Here is a 22,020-nt window from a genome sequence, read left to right as displayed (position 1 = left end):
GGAACGAACATCTCAATTCAAGGGGGAATTAAATCCACCTGTGTGAAGGTTCGGAATGATATGACATCACAGTTGGTGATTTATCTTTATATTCACAAATACATCAAGACGAATTTTTAACCATTTCTCGACTTTGCGAGTTGGGGAATTAAACTCCACAATTATGGTCAATATATAATCGGTGGATCTTCATGATGAAACAGGAGCAGGTGAGGTGCTGAATCATGGACGATCTGTAAAAAGTTAATTAAATAAACCTTCGGCAAGATTGATAGTTCCCCATAACTGGTACAATCATACCTCGTGAAACCAATCTTCATAATATAAAGGTCACCATCAGTTGCTGTTCCTCATTTGTTGGCAACACGTGTTAATGGCGGCAGGTATAGATATGGCTCTTGGTAGTGCTCAGATTCCCAGGTTCTTGGGTCCCAGAATCACAACGTTGATTGATGATAGGAATGGAGACTGGTTGATGTGAACAAACGATGTACTTGAAACAGGTGTGTGTCAGGTATAATCTGATACAGTGTATATATATATATATATATATATATATATATATATATATATATATATATATATATATATATATATATATATATATATATATATATATATATATATATATATATATATATATATATATATATATATATATATATATATATATATATATATATATATATATATATATTTATATATATATATATATATATATATATATATATATATATATATATATTTATATATATATATATATATATTTATATTTATATATATATATATATATATATATATATATGTATATATATATATATATATATATATATATATCTATATATATATATATATATATATATATATATATATATATATATATATATATATATATATATATATATATATATATATATATATATATATATATATATATATATATATATATATATATATATATATATATATATATATATATATATATATATATATATATATATGTATATATATATATATATATATATATATATATATATATATATATATATATATATATATATATATATATATATATATATACACTCACATGCGGATATTTGTGTTAATTCATTCACGAAATAGATTTAAATGCCAGACTTGCTATATTAGGGCATGAGATATTTAGATCTTCATACCTGTAATTAGTGAATTGATGTGTAATGAAAGAATGTGATTTTTGTGAACCCCTTCAGTAAACTGTGTATATGTTCTCTATGCTCACTTGATGTGTATCTCCCATCAATATTTCTGACACATTGTGATGTTAAACTGCGTGATAATATTCCCATACCTGGTGTTGTCTTAATTGTTAAGGTGGTGGCCTTGGGATCCCTGTGACTGAGTTCAAGTCCTGCTCGCATTAATGCAAGGTGGGGTTGACTCAGCCTGTCATCCTTCATCCAGGTTGGAAAAGTGAGTGCCAAGTTCCAGCTTGCTGGGGTGATTGAGCAAATCTAGTATTCTGTGTTTATGCTCACGATTGTGCTCAATTTCCCAGCGACTGCTTTGAGAACACTGAAACTGTGCAGTGTATGGGACTGATGAATGATTGGATGGATGGAATGATGTTATCATTTTCCTCATAAATGGTATATCACGTCTGTTATATTTACGTGTTAACTTCGGATTGTCATAACTATATGAAATATGTACTTTAATTCCTGAATTGTAACAACCATTTCTAAATGAGTATTTTTCTTTGTGCCGTACTTTGCAGATGGCCGGCCATATGTTGAGATTGTCGGGTCACCGTTTTTCATTCTGTATTAAATAAATACATACCTGTTTAATACCTGGGATGGGTTATGTGTCATGTGATCCCATTTGTCATCATTACACAAGTTTATAATATGATTAATGTGAAACCATGGAGATAATAAGAACTCCTCTTTGAGAAATGTCATCCTTCCGAGGTCGGCAAGATGAGTGTCAGCATGCTCGTACACTGTGTCGGAGTGGTGACCCGTCCCGGATTGTGCCCAATAGCCAAAGAAACTGCTGAAGCAGCACCAACACTCTGTACAAAGTATGGTCCCAATCTCCTCCTCCTCCTCTTTGAGAAATACAGGTTAAAATTAATATACATAATTTTATTATTGTGGATAAAGTTTATATTCATACTATATGAAATTAATGATAATCTATATGTGTTCAAGTGTAAGTGGAGTGTGGTGTAAATATCTATTTGTTGGTTGTTCAAACATCCTCCATATCGTTCAGGATCCACTCCCATTGTAGGAGGAGATTGTGGAACGTTCTGATTGGATGGGAAGTGAATTATCCAAAAGTACTATTGGTGTTACCGGGAGTGTTTGATATCAGGATCTGGAATTTAGTGCTGGTTCATAGTCTCTGACCTCAGATACCAATCTCATATCAGCACCAACTCGAGGATCTGATTTCCCCTCCGGACAATGACCTCTCTCATTTATCCCGCTCTGATGATCATGATCTCGGGATCTGTGTTTACCGGTAAGTTATTTCTAACATTTCTTATTTCCTCCACGACCCCGCACTTGTTACGAACGTTCATTTTGTTTGAAAAACGGGTTGAATATTACATTCAAAACAAAGTATCCTCAAAGTGAGTGGATAAACCGAGTAGTACAGGAAAACCGGAGAATCACGATCACCATGTATTTGTATTATAAATGTGACAGAATACCAACCACATCCTCCCCAATGTTCCCTTCTTTCACCCAGTCTTCCCACCGTGCCTCATCCTTCTGTCTCTCCTCTCATCATTCCAATTCTTCCTTTTGTAGCTATGGCCCTCTCCAACACCGACAGCACTCTCCACCCCAAAGGACACGTACATCATAAACTGATGGTCAACGACAGACGGATTTAGATCAAACATTCAAGTCTTTGTCTTCACCAAAATAATCTCCATCTGGTTGTTGTTCTGAAGTTTTCACTATTTAGAGAATTCTGAACGTTTTGAATACATTTCCTGATGATGACGACGACGATACCGATAATGATGATGCGGCTGATGATGATGTCCCAAATTCCTCACATTGAGTTGGTTCTGTAGAAACAGTTGATTGGCAAGCATTATCCGAGGTGGTTTGCCATTGCCTTCCAGGCAGCCAATCGGGGCAAGAATTTGTAATTTGTTCAGGGTGCCGGTGATAACTCACCTCCTCTTCAAGGAGGACACCGTGGGGTCATTAAGGTTTACCCACTCATCCTGTAAAACGGGATTCCATGTTGAAGAAGTCAATGCGAGGGACGGCACACATACGGGATTACAGTTTATACCTGAGTCTGGATTCGAACGCAGGATAGAAGGACGAGAATGTAAACCTCTAAATTATCCTACTATACCGTGACACATTTATCTTTATCAAGCATGAAAGTCCGAAACTTATTTTTAGATGATAATTATTTTGTATTCATTCACCTTCGTTGTTTGTACAGTTTATACATAATGTATATAGTCTTGTTTATTATTGTAACTGATATTGTTGGTTACATTTCCCACAGAATCACGAAACCTGGACACGGATAACTGTACAATTGAGAGTCAAGGTGGAGAGATTGTAATAGAACTTTGTATACAACGAGAGGTGATCGGTGTGCGGGGCGAAGATGTGATTCTTCCCTGTCAGTTTAATCACAGTAATCTAAACATCCTCAAAGATCTACGTTTGTTGTTGTTCAAAGACAGAAGGATAAGAGAAAACCCAAAACAGAATGTAGTTTATAACAGTTCATCAAACGAGACAAGAGAAGATTTCAAAGGGAGGATCGAACCTGTAGGTAACCCAAGATCAGGTGATGGGACGGTGAGGATCAGTCACCTGAAGACGGAGGATCAGGGACGGTTCCTGTGTCGGTTTGAATGGACAAAATCAAATGGAGAAAATGAGGGATTTACAGTCAGGAAAGGGAAAGAAACAAATCTTCAGGTCAATGGTAAGTTCACAAAGAATGTTTCACATTATAATCACAAAATGATGATTATCGTTTTTATTGTAAAATAATGAATAACAATCATAAAAATGTTTATAATGTGAACACGAATCTTCAGTACAGGTATCGGAGGATTGTATAGTAAATATTACATCTTTATTTCATAAAATGATCAGGAGCGGAATCAGAGAACAACAGAATCGTTGGTTTATCTTCAGTGGAAGGAAGATGTTGGAGATGTTAATTAGGGATCGGATGTGGAGCCATTTATATAAATATTAACATGAAAGATAATAAACACGGATTTACCAAACCGAGGTGATGTTTAACTAAGTTATTGTAGTTCTTCGAAGAACTTTATGATTGGGTAGATAAGGTAAGTGTAGTTGATGTAGTTTTGGTAGATTTTCAGAAGGAACTTCATTAGGTTCCAAATATAAGGCTGTTTTGGTTAGGGTACGGGAAATTATTTTGGGATTGGAACCAATTTGGAATTTAAGAAATGAAAAAAAAAAACAGACAAGAGAATAATGGAGGATTATAAATGTGGTTCCATTATATATTTACTAGCAAATACAACCTTTCGCTTCGCTGACGAGGATATATTAAGGTGCGAGGGGAGTAAGAAGGAGGGGAAGGATAGAGGAGGGAGAGAGGAAGAAGGTTTGGGTGATGTGAAGGAGGAAGACCAAGGAGGTGTGGAGGAACGAGGCAGGAGGGGGAGCGAGGAGTGTGGCAGTGACGAGAAGGGAGCGAGGAGAGGTGAGGGACAGAGTGAGGGAGGAGTCGTGAGTGAGGAGGGGGTTGGAGAGTGAGGAGGGGTGGAGGAAGGGAAGACAGCATGAGGGGAGGGCAAGGGAAGGCAGTGTGAGGGGAGGGCACAACCGGACATAACCACCGCCAAGCCAGGTATGGAGATAACCACTGTCCAAATATGTGTGGAGATAACCACCACCCACACAAGTATGGAGCTACCCACAATCTGGATATTACCACTGTCCAGAGATAACCGCTGTCCAGACATGTATCGAGATAACCACCATTTGGATACGTGTGGAGACAAACACCATTCGAAAACGTATGGAGATAACCAACATCCAGGCATAACCACTGTCAGGATACTGAGAGAGAAAGAGAGAGAAAGAGAGAAAGAGAGAAAGAGAGAAAGAGAGAAAGAGAGAGAGAGAGAGAGAGAGAGAGAGAGAGAGAGAGAGAGAGAGAGAGAGAGAGAGAGAGAGAGAGAGAGAGAGAGAGAGAGAGAGAGAGAGAGAGAGAGAGAGAGAGAGAGAGAGAGAGAGAGAGAGAGAGAGAGAGAGAGAGAGAGAGAGAGAGAGAGAGAGAGAGAGAGAGAGAGAGAGAGAGAGAGAGAGAGAGAGAGAGAGAGAGAGAGAGAGAGAGAGAGAGAGAGAGAGAGAGAGAGAGAGAGAGAGAGAGAGAGAGAGAGAGAGAGAGAGAGAGAGAGAGAGAGAGAGAGAGAGAGAGAGAGAGAGAGAGAGAGAGAGAGAGAGAGAGAGAGAGAGAGAGAGAGAGAGAGAGAGAGAGAGAGAGAGAGAGAGAGAGAGAGAGAGAGAGAGAGAGAGAGAGAGAGAGAGAGAGAGAGAGAGAGAGAGAGAGAGAGAGAGAGAGAGAGAGAGAGAGAGAGAGAGAGAGAGAGAGAGAGAGAGAGAGAGAGAGAGAGAGAGAGAGAGAGAGAGAGAGAGAGAGAGAGAGAGAGAGAGAGAGAGAGAGAGAGAGAGAGAGAGAGAGAGAGAGAGAGAGAGAGAGAGAGAGAGAGAGAGAGAGAGAGAGAGAGAGAGAGAGAGAGAGAGAGAGAGAGAGAGAGAGAGAGAGAGAGAGAGAGAGAGAGAGAGAGAGAGAGAGAGAGAGAGAGAGAGAGAGAGAGAGAGAGAGAGAGAGAGAGAGAGAGAGAGAGAGAGAGAGAGAGAGAGAGAGAGAGAGAGAGAGAGAGAGAGAGAGAGAGAGAGAGAGAGAGAGAGAGAGAGAGAGAGAGAGAGAGAGAGAGAGAGAGAGAGAGAGAGAGAGAGAGAGAGAGAGAGAGAGAGAGAGAGAGAGAGAGAGAGAGAGAGAGAGAGAGAGAGAGAGAGAGAGAGAGAGAGAGAGAGAGAGAGAGAGAGAGAGAGAGAGAGAGAGAGAGAGAGAGAGAGAGAGAGAGCTTTCCTGCCATGATGTTAACAAAATGTTTCATTTTTTTTTTCCCATTTAACTCTGCCGAAGTGACGGGTTGTATAATGAAATAATATTTCACAAAACTGGGAAATTGCACATTTTCAGCGAGCCAACCATCATCCAATACACTGCAGAACAACACAGGGCCAACGCAGCTGAGTACCTCCTGAACATTGTTCAAGTCATTCGACATACAGTATTCAGTGACAGTGCAAATATTATTGAGCCCTTGCCAAGTGACTTAAGCCCTCCAAAGAAAGGGTTGGTGAGGAACGGCTCAATTGGCAAGTGATAACAATCTCCGAACCATCATATTAAACACACCCTCCTGGAGATGCCCAAAATATCAAATATGTCCGAATTGGACAAACGAACACATTTATAGAAATCGGTACTGCTGCTGAGTTCAATTCTACAGCTGAAATTTTGTAATTCAGCTGAGTTTTTTTTATGTTCAATGTTGAGTCTTGTACGAGAGCTAACACACAGAATGTACATCAAGGGGAGCAGGGGAAAAGAGGGGTGAGAGAGGGAAGGAAAAAAAAAGTGTGGAACAGAGACATGAGGAGATATGTGGAAGGGAGAGGGATTGAGCAGGGCACACAGGGTAAACAGGATGGACACTACAGGGACTTTCAGGTCCTTACACAACAGGGATTTTCAGGAAGGAAAGCAGGGAATTTGAAGGAGGTGAGTTTGGGGTAGATTAACGAAGCTAGAAAAGTTTGTGGTTTTGGTTGGGGGAAAATAAGAGATGGTGATGAACAGCTGTTTTGAAGACCTGGAGGAAAGACTGGGAATGAAGAAGGTCATTGATGGTGGACCTCGAGCACCCTGTGGAGATATGGGGGGGGGGACATATCGCAGACAGAGCAGGGGGCGAGGCCATAGAGGAGATGGTAGATGCCAGAAAGATCACCGACCTGCCTGGAGTGAGAACGTGAGGGACCCAAGGACTCAGCCTCATCGTGGGAGATACCATTGATCCGAAATGCATTGGGTTCCACAGCCTGAAGCCGAGAAAGGTGAGAGGAGGGAGTACCAACCCAGAGGGGAGAGCAGTACTCCATCAGGCTGTGGATGAAAGCTTTGTATGTGGTCACGAGCTCAGGTGTGCAAGCAAGGTCTTTGCATGATGGATGATGCCTAGTCGGTGACTGGCTTTAAAGGCCAGCTTGGAAATGTGGCTTTCCCAGGAAAGATCATGACAGATTGTGAGACCCAGAAGCTTGAATGACAGGACTTCTTCAAGAGGATTGTTGAGAAAGTAGATGGGGGGGGGGGGGTTCCAGGTGATCCTTTTGCAGAGACATAGTGAGAGTGTGAGATTTGTCAGGATTGAAAGATATGTTCCACGTGTTGGACCAGTTTGTGATTTTATCCAGATCTGCAGAGAGTGAAAAGGCTGCCGCTTGCCAATCAGAGTCATAACAGATGGTACGTCAGAGGATGGAGTCTTCAGCAAAGAGATGAAGAGGATTTTCCAGAGAGTCAGAGAGATCATTGATGAAAACCAGGAAAAGAACAGGACTGGAACTGTAACTAGCCTGGACTGAAAAAGGGGATGAGCGAACTCGATTAAGGGCCACATGTTGGCTGTGTCAGGAGAGGAAGTCTACAAGACATGAGTGGAGATGTCCTTGAATACCATAGGAAGAGACTTTGGTGAGCAGGGCAGGGTGCCAGACCCTATCGAAAGCATGCAATATGTCGAGGGAGATGGCTGTGATTTCATATCTGGCATCGAGGATCTCCATCCATTGTTGGGAGAGCAGAAACAGCATATCTAGGGTAGAGTGACCTGCTCCAAATCCAAATTTATGATCGGAAATCAAGCCATTGGTGAAGAGGAACGATTTAATGTCTGCACTGATGATGGATTCCATAACCTTGCTGATGATTCGGAGAAGGCTGATTGGTCTGTAGTTGCAGGGATCTGTTTTTGCACCTTTTTTATGCAGGGCAGTGATGTTTGCTGATCTCCAAGCAGATGGCAGATGACCTTGAGCAAATGAGAGGGTGAATAGAACAGAGAGAGGGTGAGCAAGAGCAGAGGAGCAGGTTTTTAGGACACGTGGGCTGATGCTGTCTGGACCGGGTGCAGAATCTGAGTCGTGGTTTGACAGCAAGCTCTCCACCTTGTCAAGAGAAAAGGACACAGAGTCGAGGAACAGCTGGGTGAGACTGGGTAAGGTGGGTACCAAAGCGATGGGTTTGGGACACAAGATTTCGAAGCAAACACGGACTTTATCATTCAGCCTTTTCACGTGCAGTGTTCGCTTTGTGGCCATTTGAGGTAAATGAGGGGATGGAAGGGGAACATATATCAGAAACACACTTGACTGGACACCACCAGGATTTGGAGGAGGGAGACAGGTTTGAGAGTTCAGCCTTGAGATTAGAAAGATGTTGTTTTCTGGCTCTCCTCAGGGTAGGCACACACTTGTTCCGAGCATTGTGGACGGAACTGAGATTGCCTTCAATTGGATTAGCCTTCCATGAGGCGAAGGCAAGTTGTTGCAGAACAACTGCCCCACCATAGGCTTCAGAGTGCCATGGGTGGGAGGAAGGGCAGGACAAATGAATATGAAATGGGATAAATCTGTGCAGGAGAGAGCGCATGTTTATTTGAAAGAATTCCCAGGATGAGTTGATGCCAGAGGAAGTAGAGATGGGAGACCAGTCTAGAAGTTTGATGGCTGCTTGAAGTCTCTGCCAGTCCGCTTGAGTGAAATGCCAAACTCAACGTTGCTGAGGTGGTTCTCTAATAACAGACAGAGAGTTGTCTGCTTTGACAAATATGTGGTCAGATGAAATTCTCGAGGTTATGGCATGTGCAGAAATGAAATATTAAACCATGAATGCTGGCATCTCCAGGCGTTGATATGTATTGCAATGCACCCAGTAATTTGTAGCTGTGATGAATTGGCATTCGATAAAATGATAAAAAAAAACATTTTATCGTTAAGAAATCGTTGCAGCCTGTTCGAAGTCAAGGCATGGTTGAGCAGGCCAGAAAATATGGTGGCTGTAGAACCCCGCAAGGTAACCCATGATACACCTTAAGACTGCAGAGAGCGAGGTGGCTGTGGATCACCTTATAAAGGATAAAATTAAATAAGGCCATTAATTATCTTCAAAACTGGTGGTTTTATTTAACCTAAACACCCAATTTTCACTCATGCATTTCCTTGGAGTTCCTTCTGTACGCTTCCAAAGTTTCAGACTGCTAGGTTTTATAGTTTTAGAGTTACGGAGGAGACACACTGACACACTGACTCACTTACACACACACACACACACACACACACACACACACACACACACACACACACACACACACACACACACACACACACACACACACACACACACACACACACACACACACATTCTGACATTTATTAGTGTAGATAAAAGTACATTCTACCATTTCTACTGACAAAGAACCTTGATAATTATATAATTTTTTTTATTGTTATTCCCAATTTACATAAATGATGAAGGATAATGAGGTGAAGGCGTCGGCATTCCAAATTTGCAGATGACACAAAGCTTGAAAGTAAGGTGGATAGCTGAGAGTGATGTAATCAGATTCAGAAGGTCTTAATGCTTTAATGGATCAGGAAAATGATTGGCAGATACAGTTTCACATAAGGAAATGTAAGGAGTTGAGGAAGGATAAGAATAATGAAAGTAGGGATTACATGATGCAAGAGGGAGAAACTATCAGGGATAAATGTCTTCATGTTAATTTAAATGAAATAATCATATGATATGACATTATATTTGAAATGAGAATGACACTCATGAGAACGGATACCTCCACCAGACTGCAGAGTTTACGTTTTTTATCCGACTGACAGGCCTGATCTGGATCCAGATCTGAAGCCAAATTTAATCGGCTTGTTTTTGTCACCCAACCAACTCATCCACCAAGTTTTGTCCAAATCCGTAATAACATTTTTGAGATATCATGTTATACTGTATGTTGTTTTTAGCCCTATCTCTCAATGGTAGAGAATCACTTAAAAAAAAACGAGGTGTTATTCCAAGAATACATGATTAAATGAGTATTTATCGAATATATATCATAGCAGTTAATCGCAACTCAAAGAAGAAAAATGATTACACACGGAAACACAAGGAAACCCAAGGAAATCCAAGGAAATCCAAGGATCATTTATAAATCAAAGAGGTGGTGTTAACATTGTATAGGAATTTAGTGAGGGTCACATCTAGAATATTGTGTGTAGTTTTGGTCATTACAACTTAGGAAGGACATAAATGCCAAAGAGAGTTCAGAGAAGGACTACTAGATTGATTCCGGCCTAGATTGACTCAGCTATGAGGAGCGGCTGAAGGAGACAGGGTTACGAGTAGACCAGAAAGAGGAGACCATCACTACACCAGAAAGAAGGCGGTTACGAGGAGATATGATCGAGATGTTTAAGATAATGAAAGGTAAAGATAAAATAAATGCAGATGAATGATTCAGCAGAGTAGACAGTGAGTGATAGGACCAGGGGCCATAGCCTGAGAGTAAAGAAGAGGAGAGTTAAAATGGTTGTGAGGAAGGGGACTTTCACTCAGAGAGTAGTTAATGCATGGAATGGTCTCCTTCGAAAGGTAGTGGCAGCAGAAACAATGGATAAGTTTAAATTGTAATTAGATAGGTACCTGGAAATTATGGAGGTCGAGGGGTATAGTGATGTTGACAGTACTTTTGGTAGCTTGAGCATTGATGGGTGATTGTGTGCTTGGGTACGGAGTGCTGTTGGTGGGGGTCTTGTCCAGGGGTGTTGTGTGCTTCATGTTGTGTGTGTGTTTTTTACCCAAGGCCATGCCCTTTCCTCTGGAAAGAAGAAAAAAAGTGCAAAAACTACAAAAAAACCCCACAAGAAGCACTTTATTAAAAAAAAAACATTTTGCATTTTTTATTTTTTCATCTGGTGTTGATAAATTGGTCTGGTATTGATGTGGTGTGGGCATGATGGGCTGAATGGCCTCCACCTGTGTCTAATTTCCTTTTGTTTCCTTGTGCTACATACCCCGCACAGTCTTCAGTCTTGAGAAAGACTTGATGTGAGCCAACTCTTGTTTTTTTTTCATGTTTTTTTTTGCTTTGATCCAACATGGCTGCCAGACAACATGGCTGATGATATCATCTTAATCAAACCATATTTCCAATGGGTAGTTGATCGATTAGTTAAATTTTGCATTGATCTGGGAAGCGGTTTCTCCTATGAGGATTTTCAAAGATTTTCGATTTGATCCAATATGGCTGACAGATCACATGAAACATCATGGTCATTTTTATGAAAATCCTTTTCAAATTTCAAGTCAATCGGATGAAATTGAGGACATCAGTAATTTGGCCTGTTTAGCTTTTGGCTTGTGTTGACCTTAAAAATAATTGGTGGTTGAATTCAGTGAGATGATCTAAAAAACCTGTTCAAACTTCAAGTCAATCGGATTAAAATTTAAAATTTTAGAAACCCAGCTGATGTTGACCTTTTGGCCTATGGAGGACCTTTTGGCCTTTGGCCTATGTTGACCTCAAAAATAATTCAACACCTGAGTGGGATTTTAACTCAAGATGTTAGAATCCCAAACCCACCACCCTAACCATTAAGACAACAACAGGCACAAATTTTGAGTCAATCAGATGAAAATTGAATTTTTTAGAAATCTGGCCTATGTTGACCTTTTGGCCATTGTTGATTTCAAAAATAGTTCGTGTTTGTATTCAGTAACCTGATATGCAAAATTTCTTTAGATTTGAAGTCAATCAGTTGAAAATCGCCAATTTTAGGAATTTTGCCCATGTTGATTTCAAAAATAGTTGGTGGTTGAATTTAGTGAACTGATCTGGAAATCCTCTTCAAATTTCTTGTCAATCGGATGAAAATTGAGGATTTTAGAGAAATGGCCTATGTTGACCGTTGGCCTACGTTAACCTCCAAATAGTGACCGCCATACCACATGGTCATATAACATGTGGTAAAGCTTCAGTTTCCTCCTCTGAATGATTTTCTATGTATGCTATTCACAAAATGCAGTCAAGTACGTATGACATACGTCATATGTACGTGCGCCATATTACGTATGCCACCAGTCACTTAACCTTGCACTTCTCTTCTCGAGTGCATGGTAATTATAGTATCTGGATACCGATCTGGATCTTCACCAAAATCGAATAATTTCATCCTTATTACACACACAACCTGTCCACCACATTTTATATGAATCGTCCACAACTTTTGAGATATCATGTTTACAGACAAACAGACAGACAGTCAGGGGTGAAAACGTAACCTCCACCCACCTTTGGTGGCAGAGATAATCCTATTACTTCCTTTATGATATCGGATACTATGTCATGGCAAGTGTATGTATCATGTACCATGGTGAATGATGTATAAACTTGACCATGTGATCCCACAGTGCGTCCAAGGATCCTGAACATCTTGAGCGAGTTCGTGAACTCCAGCAACTCCTGGAAGCTTTTCTGTGAGGCCGAGGCCAAGCCGGAACCAAACATCACCTGGTGGAACCCTCAGGGACTCCTTCTGAATGCAAGCCAAATGTTAGTTGATAAAATGTATCCAAACAAAACACAAAATATCAAAAGTCGTTTGATCATCACAAACAAACTGCTTGAAGAGAACTACAAGTGCCTGGTACAGAACAAACACGGAGCGGATCACAAGTTTGTGCACTTCGGACAAAAACCACAAAAGGTCTCCTGTACTGTGGTTCTCTGCTCAACTCTCCTCGGCCTTGTTGTTGTTGTTCTTCTTCTTGTCATTGTTGGATACCTTATCTACAAGAGGAAATACAAAAACCAAGGTGAAAAATCTGAATCCACTTTTTTCATTACAAATCTGTGTGCACCTGAACTAAGCTTCATTAATATGTGATTATATTTAGTTTAGCTCCGAAGGGTATGTGAGACTATTGGAATGCCCTGTCTTGTGTGTGTCTGTGTGTCCGCGTGTATATATTTTCGCTTTAAAAATGGTTCTCTCTGAAATTGCTTTTCTAATCGATTTGATACTTTAAACAAAGGAAGGATTCCACATGGAGACTATTTTGTTGCTGATGCTGATATCGTCGGTCACATGGTGTGGCAGACATATTGGATTAAACAAAAAAAGTTGGGCATCATTTTCTCCAAAACCACTCAACGAAAAAAATTGAAAATACGTCATCAACACTCCACGGTGTAAACAGAGTTATAGCAATGATGTCATCAAAGAAGTGTTTCCATCCATAATTAGTTGAATTGAAATTCTTATCCTAATAATCTGAAACTTCATATATCTGATGTAAGTGAATAATTAATTTTATGACGTTCATAACCCATGCCAAGAAAGTCTGTGAGATAATAGGGTCGGTGCATGTATGATATGGGTGTATGTAGTTTTGGACCATAATATTGGTATTTTTTTGTTGTTCAGAATGAATGTGCGAGGCGAGACTATGCACTGTAAGAGTGCCATTCTCGTTCATTCTGTAATCGATATTATATCATAACATATCATACCCAGCATATTATATCACATCATATATATCGTATCATATTACAATCACATAATATATTTGATATTATGTTATATCTTTTGTTTCTTTAAGCAAGTCCTGCAAATACGTTTAGTTTTCCTGGTTATAAGTAAAAGTGTTGTCTCTTTTCTTCAATGTTTGTGTTTGTTGACCACCAGATCTACATGCCTGGTGTTGGCTTAATGGCTTGGGTGGTGGGCTTTGGATCCCAGGATCCTGAGTTCAAATCCCACTCGGCTGTTCAAATAACACCAGGTGGGGATGACTCTGCCTGTCATCCTTCCGTGGTTGGCAAAATTAGTGCCAGCTTGCTGGTATCCTGTGTCGGAGTGGCGACCCGTCCAGGATTGTGGCCAATAGCCCAAGAGACTGCTGAGGCAGCACCGACGCTCTGCACAGTGCATGATCCCAATGGATGGATGGATTAATGGACTGTCAGATCTGTTCCATATATTTATCGTGTCCTGTCCTTCCATATTCCTTGTGTTCATTTTCAATACACCATTATTTGTAAGAAACGTTTGTTTCTGCCTTCCAGTGTGATCAATTCTCAGTTTTGGAACGAATTTGAATGATCCATTGGAGAGTGAACTGTAAATTAACACAATTTCGCTTAATAAAAGAACAGTGTGAATTTGGACATTGTTTGGTCATTCTCGGAGGTCTTAGTCCTCCGGCTGAGAGGATATGTGTTCACAGGACCCCTGACTCGACAATAGATGTTACCAAAATTCTGAGCAAATGAGTGATTCAAAAACTCAGATTGTCATTCAATAAAGTTGCAGTTAAGGAGGAAACCTCATAGGATTTTCCCCAGTCAGATATTTCTTGAGTTTATATGAGATAGATTTTCCTACCTTTTTTTTGTAGAAGGACTTTGGAAGCGAGATGCTTCATGAGTTAAAATGTTCAATTTCTTGTTTGTCCCTCCATCTATCAATCAATCTTTGGATGCTTCATTGGCTCCAGATGCCCATTCATCGCCAGTCCCTCGCCATGTTTGCATTCAATCCCCTTCGCGCTTCACCAGAAACCACGCGTTCGTTCCTCCATCTGAAATCCCTCCTTCCTTTTCATTCCACATTCAAACCATCCCCCTTGTCACGACTCCATATGTCACGAATCACCTTTACTTCAAAATAATAGACCAGAATTACCTGTTGATTCGTACAAAAGATTCTTAATTGGACGTGGAAAATGAATACACTCATTCTATTAAATTCCTGCAAAAAAAAAAAAACCCATTTCGACACAATCGATGCAATCATTAGCTCTGCAGTGATGTCTTCATTCTGTCATTTACTTACAAAACAACACATTAAGAGCTAAAGGTAATTAACGTTGCAGAAGTTTGCTGCCACTGACTTCATCTTGTACGTTCATTCAATGAACAGCATCATCGTGCATTCCACGGACAACAACAGAACAGATAGTTTTGACCTCTGTAGCGACAGGATGTGAAACCGAGTGAAGACGGTTGTGGAGGACAGAACAGCTAAACCTCCATACAAGCATATCACGTTGACCTCTGGAATGAGAGGATGTAAAACCGAGTGAAGTCGCTTCCGGAAGACAGAACAGCTTAACCTCTGTAGGGAGTAAATCATTTTGACATCTGTAGTGAGAGCAGATGTGCAAACGAGTGAATCAAGTTGGTTGTTAGAGCCGATGGTTTTAAACTCCGTAGGAGAGTGGATGTTCGTGGAAGAGCGACTGAACAAGATACATTCAAGCATCCTTTACATGTGGACAGCAAGCACTCCCGTGTACCAAGCGTCTGATCCAGCACATGCCACCTGACCGGAGTGGTCTCGACTCCGCTCTTGACTCATCTCACGGGCTGGGGCTTTTGTTTTGTCGTGCTCTCGTAAATCAAGCTTTCCTTTCCATGAGTCCATTGACCAAGCCTGCAGTCATGCTCAACTGGTGAGACCGCAAGAGCCACCAAGGTGAAGCCTGCATGTGGTATAAGCTTGCACACTGCATGCTGTGGGAGTCTGCACACAGTACGAGCTGGCACATTGTGTGGGTCTGTACGCACTACTAGCTTACACGTATCCATGTGAGGTGAGGAGGAACTGTTCCCATGCTCCACTCTGCACTACATGTGTACTCTTCTTCCCCTCTAGTTGTCTCTGGAATGATTGATGGCCATTTCCTGTGTCTAGCACTAATTAGAACGTGTAAGTGGGCTCCGTAAGCGTTACAAATAATTGCTGTTCTCTTCTGCCTTTTTATTGTTATTTCTGTCCATCCATTGTAAATACATGCTCATGATTACTATCTTAAATATCTGCCATTGCTGCTTGAATAAACTTTGTTGTCCTTGTTGAATAAATGTGCTTGTTAAACTGTTAGACGTTTCTGGTTTGCTCCTGTTTGTTTTTCTGTATTGGTCAAACATAGTCTACACGATTAGATAAACGGGAAATTCTGCCCCATTGTTCAGTTCTGCGATTATCCAGTGTGTGTATTCATGGTTATGCTTGGCCGCACATAATAAATGGGTAGGTGCACACTGAGGGCATGAACTTCATTGTTCGGGCCAATCCAACAGACAGGTAAATATTTAAAAAGACGGTGGACGTGCCAGGCTTGGCCAATTTAATCGACGTTCACAGCTGCTTCACAACCCGTCGGGTCGCAGACTTATCAGCTGCGCAACGGCATGCAGGATCGGAGGTCGGGAAGAGACCAAGACATTCTCTCTCATAATAACCACAGACACCGCGTCCATAACAATATTAACAAGTGGTGCCAGGCACAACAAATCCCGCCCATTTAAGGCATAAAGTCTTCGGACATAACGATCTTCACAAATATGCATTTCTCACTGAAGGAATGGGTGGGATTATAAGTGACAAATAGAGTAAGGTTCACTATAAGCTTAGTTTGAACTAAATCAGATCATTTTTGACGAAATTATGAGCGAAAAACAATTTTGATCTTTTCATGACCTTGACCTTGACCTTTGATCAAATTGGACCCAAAAGTTAATGGGGTCGTCCAAGGTTCATTGCCCACCTGTGGATTGAATTTGATTTGTTTCGATTCAAGGACGATGAGACCATCCTGATGTATCTTCTTCAATAAAAGTGTTCCTTATAATTATGTCCCGAACACCTGTTTTGTGCTCAAAAACTGGGCTTATGATGTTCGCAGCATTGAGTTGCACAATGCAGTCTTTGACAATGCATGACGCTATGATTGTTGTTATTGTTGTGATGTTTTGTTGTTATTTATCAAATCGTTGATGATTTAACTGTTTGTTGTGCAGGAACAGCAGGTCGAAGAGGGACAAGCAATATCGAAGAGCAGGTGAGTCCCATTTAATATTTTATCACAAATGAACACGATGACTATAAATCAATCCGACATTCTTTAATGCCTTCATTTTCATTCATCAAACTTATTTTGGTGTTTTTATCTCCCGCATTTATTTATATACCTGCACATTTGCACCTTATCATGGAGTTCAATTGCTGCACTTTTCTGAAAAAGATATCTCAAGGTGAATTTAAACTGGAGAGGAAGTGTGATCATCCTCTGGTAGTATTATCACGCTGATCACAAGGTAGTATATTCATTTTAACAAGTTTGATATTTGGAGAAATTCACATCATGAATATGCAAATGAGTGATGGAGGAGTGGGAGGAAGGTTGTGAGATTTTTTTTTTTTTTAGAAAAAGAATGGAACAGAAGAAGCAGAGATAAAATAAAGGTGACGGGTGAACAAGATGGTTGACAGGACAAAAGAGTTCCATATTATCCCTTTCCTTTTACTTCTCTGGGGTTTTTTTTTGTCCTGGTAACCTCCTTTTCTTCCTTACCCGCATCATTTTATCTAAACTTGCTCTGTGGTTCCTTTTCTCTATTTTTACATCACTTGGAACGTTGTTTCAGGGGAGCTTATGGGATGGCGCGTCGCCCATCTGTTCGTCTGTTCACAAATACTTTCAACTTCTGCTGTGAAACTACACACCCAATTTTGAAGATACTTGACCACAACCATCATCACCCATGATGTACCAAAGTTTGTTCACACCATTAAAAAAATCGTTGGTCTAAGGTGATTTATTGGGAGGGAGAGGGGATTGCCCCCAAATAGGTATTTGCTATAAAATTGGTTCATTAGTACATTTTGCAGATTCTGTCCCACGTTGACTTCCTCCTTAGTGTCATTATTCTACCAGGTGAGCACCCAGGTAAAAATATTCGGTAACAGGTAAAAATATTAGCACTATTTTTCGCTCACCTGGAACATCGTTCCAGCGAGATTCTGGAATTGTGCAACGTCAGTCCGTCCACTCGTCCGTACACAAATACTTGCAACTTCTTCTCTGAAACTACACAAATGATTTTCATGAAACTTTACCACAACCTTCATCACAATGTATGGACCAAAGATTGTCCATGGGATTAAAAAAACTTTGGGCCTTTCATGGATCAACAGGGTTGTCCCACGAAATAGGTATTTGCTTTCTTCTCAGAAACTACACATAGAAATCCGATGAAACTTCACAACAGCCTTCATCACCCTTGATGAACCAAAGACTGTTAACGACATTAAAAAAATAAATCTGGGTCTGAGGTTGTGTACGGGGCGGGTGGGGTGAGGGGGGGATTGCTCCCCCAAATATGTATTTGCTTTCTTCTCCAAAACTACACACACAGTTTTGATGAAACTTGACCACAACTATCATCACCTGTGATGTACCAATGTTTTTTTCACACCATTTAAAAAGTCTGGGTCCAATGGTGTCTTTGTTGGGGTTGCCTTTCCAAAATATGCTTTTGCTTTCTTCTTAAAAACTACACACACAATTCAGATGAAACTTCACCACCACCTTTATCACCTGTGATGCCTTAAAGTTTGTTTACGACATTAAATAAAATTGGGGTCGAACCAGTTCTATGGGTGTGGGTGGGGGGGGAGGTTGCCTCCCCCCTCCCCAAATTCATTTGCTTTCTTTGCTGAAACCGCACACACATTTTGATGAAACTTGACCACAACCTTCACTGCTCATGAAGTACCAAAGTTTGTTCATGACATTAAAAAATCGGGGTCAAGGGGAGTTTGGGGACCCGCCCCCCCACCCCCCCCACCAACCACAAAAAAATATTTGCTTTCTGTCCGAAACTACACACAGAGTGGGTTCCTTAAGTGTGAAGAATAATTGCTCTCAGTGCCGGGCAACGTCTTTGCTCGGATAAATCTTTAAAGGGTTGGCTACCATCTGCATCTGCTTGAGCACCAGCACTCAAACAGTTGCACTTTACACCAAAGAGGTTAACGATTGACCGTATCCTTGCTCTCTGGGTCCTCAACGAATGCAAACAAGATTTTCGGCAGGGGCTGCTTGCAGCCTATATTGATCTCTGCATATATAGAAATATAAATATATATATATATATATATATATATATATATATATATATATATATATATATATATATATATATATATATATATATATATATCTGTGTTGTAAGAGAAGATGAGGGTTGCGTCACGAAGGGCATCCGGCATAAAACCTATGCCAAATCAGTATGCGGATCATAACGGATGATCCGCTGTGGCGACCCCTCACGGGAACAGCTGAAAGAGAAAGAAGAAGAAGATGTGTATATATATATATATATATATATATATATATATATATATATATATATATATATATATATATATATATATATGTATATATATAAATATATATGTATATATAAATATATATATGTAGATATAAATATATATATATATATATATATATATATATATATATATATATATATATATATATATATATATATATATATATATATATATATATATATATATATATATATATATATATATATATATATATATATATATATATATATATATATATATATATATATATATATATATATATATACAGCCAAACATAACATGTTGATGGTTTAACACAGATACTGTCAAATAATCATTTTTGAAAACTCTTGTATCCATGCAACAGGAGCAGAGCAAGGACAGCACTTATATGGATCTGGCAAAGACTTCCCACGTCTCTGAGTCCCAAGTGTACGAGAGAATTGTGAAATAGATCTGTCAGTAATCCACGTCTATCTCTCCATTTTCATTTACTCAACCTGCCCCTCAATACAATGGGTTCAATATCCAGATTCTCTCTCACTTTCTCTCTCTGTCTCTTTCTCTCTGTCTCAGACATTGATGCTAACACTTGTAATTAATATGTCAAATGTTCAATACTCGAGCCTCCAATTGCTGAGTGTCAAGGAGTATGTCCCATTTTTTGTCTTTCATGTGACTTGGGCAGGGTAAGAATCAAACACCAAACCTTCTAGACATGGAGTGTTTTTTTCTAACTCGTCAAACCAAGTGTGCAAAGCCAACCTGCAAAGATGGGAACACATGATTAGTATCCGTGTTGACCCAATAGAAAAAGTGCTGATCGATTGTTATTTGCTCAAAATATCCGATACGATGTACCATACTCTGTTATTGAGCATTGGTTCTGCCAAAGCAGATTACTGGCCAGAGTCCTGCTGGGCGGCTTGTTATCCATCACCAGCAGTAGTTAGGGCGGGAATATGGAATTTTGCCGTGGTACTGGCAGTGGGTCACCTTCTCTTCTGGAATGACACAGTGAGGTCCTTAACGTCCACCCACTATTGTTGTCAGATACAATTCCAGTTTATTGTCCATCTGAGTGATGGTACCGCCAACACACATTGATGAATCCCCCTGCCTGTGATACATCAGGATGACAGTTTTTAGCTGGGTGGTGGTTCTCACAATACAATGTGGTTATTTAATCGTGATCTGTGAAAATAAGCATTATGTTGTAAGAATCATCCATGATGTTGCAATCACAGTTCTCGAACATGGAATTTTATTATCCTTATTTTATTATCCTCAAGTTTTATTTTATTATCCTCATGGGAATCTGTTGTAAGCAGCAAGTGTTTAAATGATCCAAACAATTTGATTGAACATCAGGATCATGGCTTGCAGTTTTAATTCTAATGTTACAACATGGTCGTGTGATGGCTGACTTGGTGATTTGGTTTTGGAAAACTTTGAAACACTTCACTTTTTACTTCTAAAAAAGACGAAACTCAACAAAATAGGGCAGGCGACAAATGTTCCTGTTTCTGAAATGTGTTTCAGAAACAGGAATAAGCTATTTCATGAAAAACATGCACTGACAGGATGGCGCACATGTTGCACACTGACCGACGAACTGTCTTGTCTGGATTCGATGTCTAAACTGTCTGCAAACTTTCAACTTGATGTTTTGTGGTTTCAGAGCATTCGTTTGGTCAGCATAAGAATAATTGTGGGCGATAATTACAATAATAATAATTTTATTATTGATGAAGGTGATGTTCACTGATTTCCAAACAGATGGAAGATGACCTTGCACAAATGTTCGGGTGAATACAGAGGAATGTTTGTGAAGTACAATATGCTATATCTTGATTAAATACATCGAAGTAACAGGTAAAAATGCCTTGTCACATCATGTAAATTAAATAACATATTGTTGTCATGTTTACGTCTTCTATTGATTGAATGATTTATGATACCTTTGGGCATTTGTCTAACTTTTTCTCTTTCTGCATATTTACACATTAATAAACAATTAACATGTAACATGAAGAAGATTCCGATGTTTGTTTTTTTCTAAAGGAAATCATTGGTAAAAGGAGAGATTTTATGTCACGTTATTAAATTACTTGAGAATTTGTACAGATTGTGATCAATAATACTCATCAACAGGTTAGGCTTGAGTTCCAATATTACATTTCATCTCAATAAGAATGTGGATTCACTAAAATTACTTTCAGATTTGAAAATTAACAACACCATGCTTTCAATCTATTTCAGAGGGATCTTGTAAAACAAGATATCAAAATAATTGGAAATAGAGAGTTCATAGAACACCTTACCCCACACAGTTTTGAGAAAAGGGACAGAAGCGTCTTTTAAACTCTTCTTTTGTATTTCTGAGTACGACCTATATTTTTTACAAGACGTGATTTTGTCTGAATCTCAATATTCCCCAACGGTGAGAGTGAAACAACGCTAGGCACCACCATATTTGTCTGAATTCAGAATCTCACTCAGTTACTCTGCCATGAGAGCATGAGAAGGTGTGAATGATGATTCTCAGAGTTCCACTTCCTTCAGGGCGTGAGATGTCATGAATGTTTTGTTCACGTGCAGTAAGACCCCGACATTCACCGGGGATACGTTTCTGCTCATGTTGAGTCCGCTAATGTCGGGGAATTGTTTCAACTGGGAAAAGGGCGATCGGCAGTCG

At 39.7% G+C, this 22,020-nt stretch overlaps 1 protein-coding gene across 4 annotated transcripts; it reads left to right on the top strand.

Annotated features, from left to right (window-relative positions):
* Positions 1-377: 377 nt before the first annotated feature.
* On the top strand, positions 378-21,359 carry LOC147011570 (uncharacterized). Of its 4 annotated transcripts, none has more exons than XM_085857056.1 (8): positions 378-503; positions 1,354-1,452; positions 1,953-2,065; positions 2,420-2,511; positions 3,529-3,960; positions 12,571-12,975; positions 16,967-17,007; positions 19,690-21,359. In XM_085857056.1, exons 4-8 carry the CDS (start codon positions 2,454-2,456, stop codon positions 19,774-19,776), a joined length of 1,023 nt encoding a protein of 340 aa, XP_085713182.1. In that variant the 5' UTR covers positions 378-503; positions 1,354-1,452; positions 1,953-2,065; positions 2,420-2,453; the 3' UTR covers positions 19,777-21,359. The 4 variants fall into 4 exon arrangements, with proteins under 4 accessions (XP_085713182.1, XP_085713180.1, XP_085713181.1 ...); XM_085857054.1 differs by having other exon boundaries at positions 2,260-2,511; XM_085857055.1 differs by having other exon boundaries at positions 1,354-2,065.
* Positions 21,360-22,020: the final 661 nt, after the last annotated feature.

This window comes from Eptatretus burgeri, chromosome 15 (genome assembly GCF_056783735.1).
Source record: "Eptatretus burgeri isolate ZD-2024b chromosome 15, Ebu_testis_v1, whole genome shotgun sequence".
Classification (NCBI taxonomy): Eukaryota; Metazoa; Chordata; class Myxini; order Myxiniformes; family Myxinidae; genus Eptatretus; species Eptatretus burgeri.
The sequence above is the reverse complement of the archived record's forward strand: the minus strand, read 5'-3'. Positions and strand labels throughout refer to the sequence as shown.

Coding starts and splice junctions, on each gene's coding strand:
- LOC147011570 (XM_085857056.1), top strand. CDS start 2,454: ATGACCTCTCTCATTTATCCCGCTCTGATGATCATGATCTCGGGATCT. Junction 12,976..16,966: donor GAGGAAATACAAAAACCAAG/GTGAAAAATCTG, acceptor TTTGTTGTGCAG/GAACAGCAGGTCGAAGAGGG. Junction 17,008..19,689: donor CAAGCAATATCGAAGAGCAG/GTGAGTCCCATT, acceptor TCCATGCAACAG/GAGCAGAGCAAGGACAGCAC.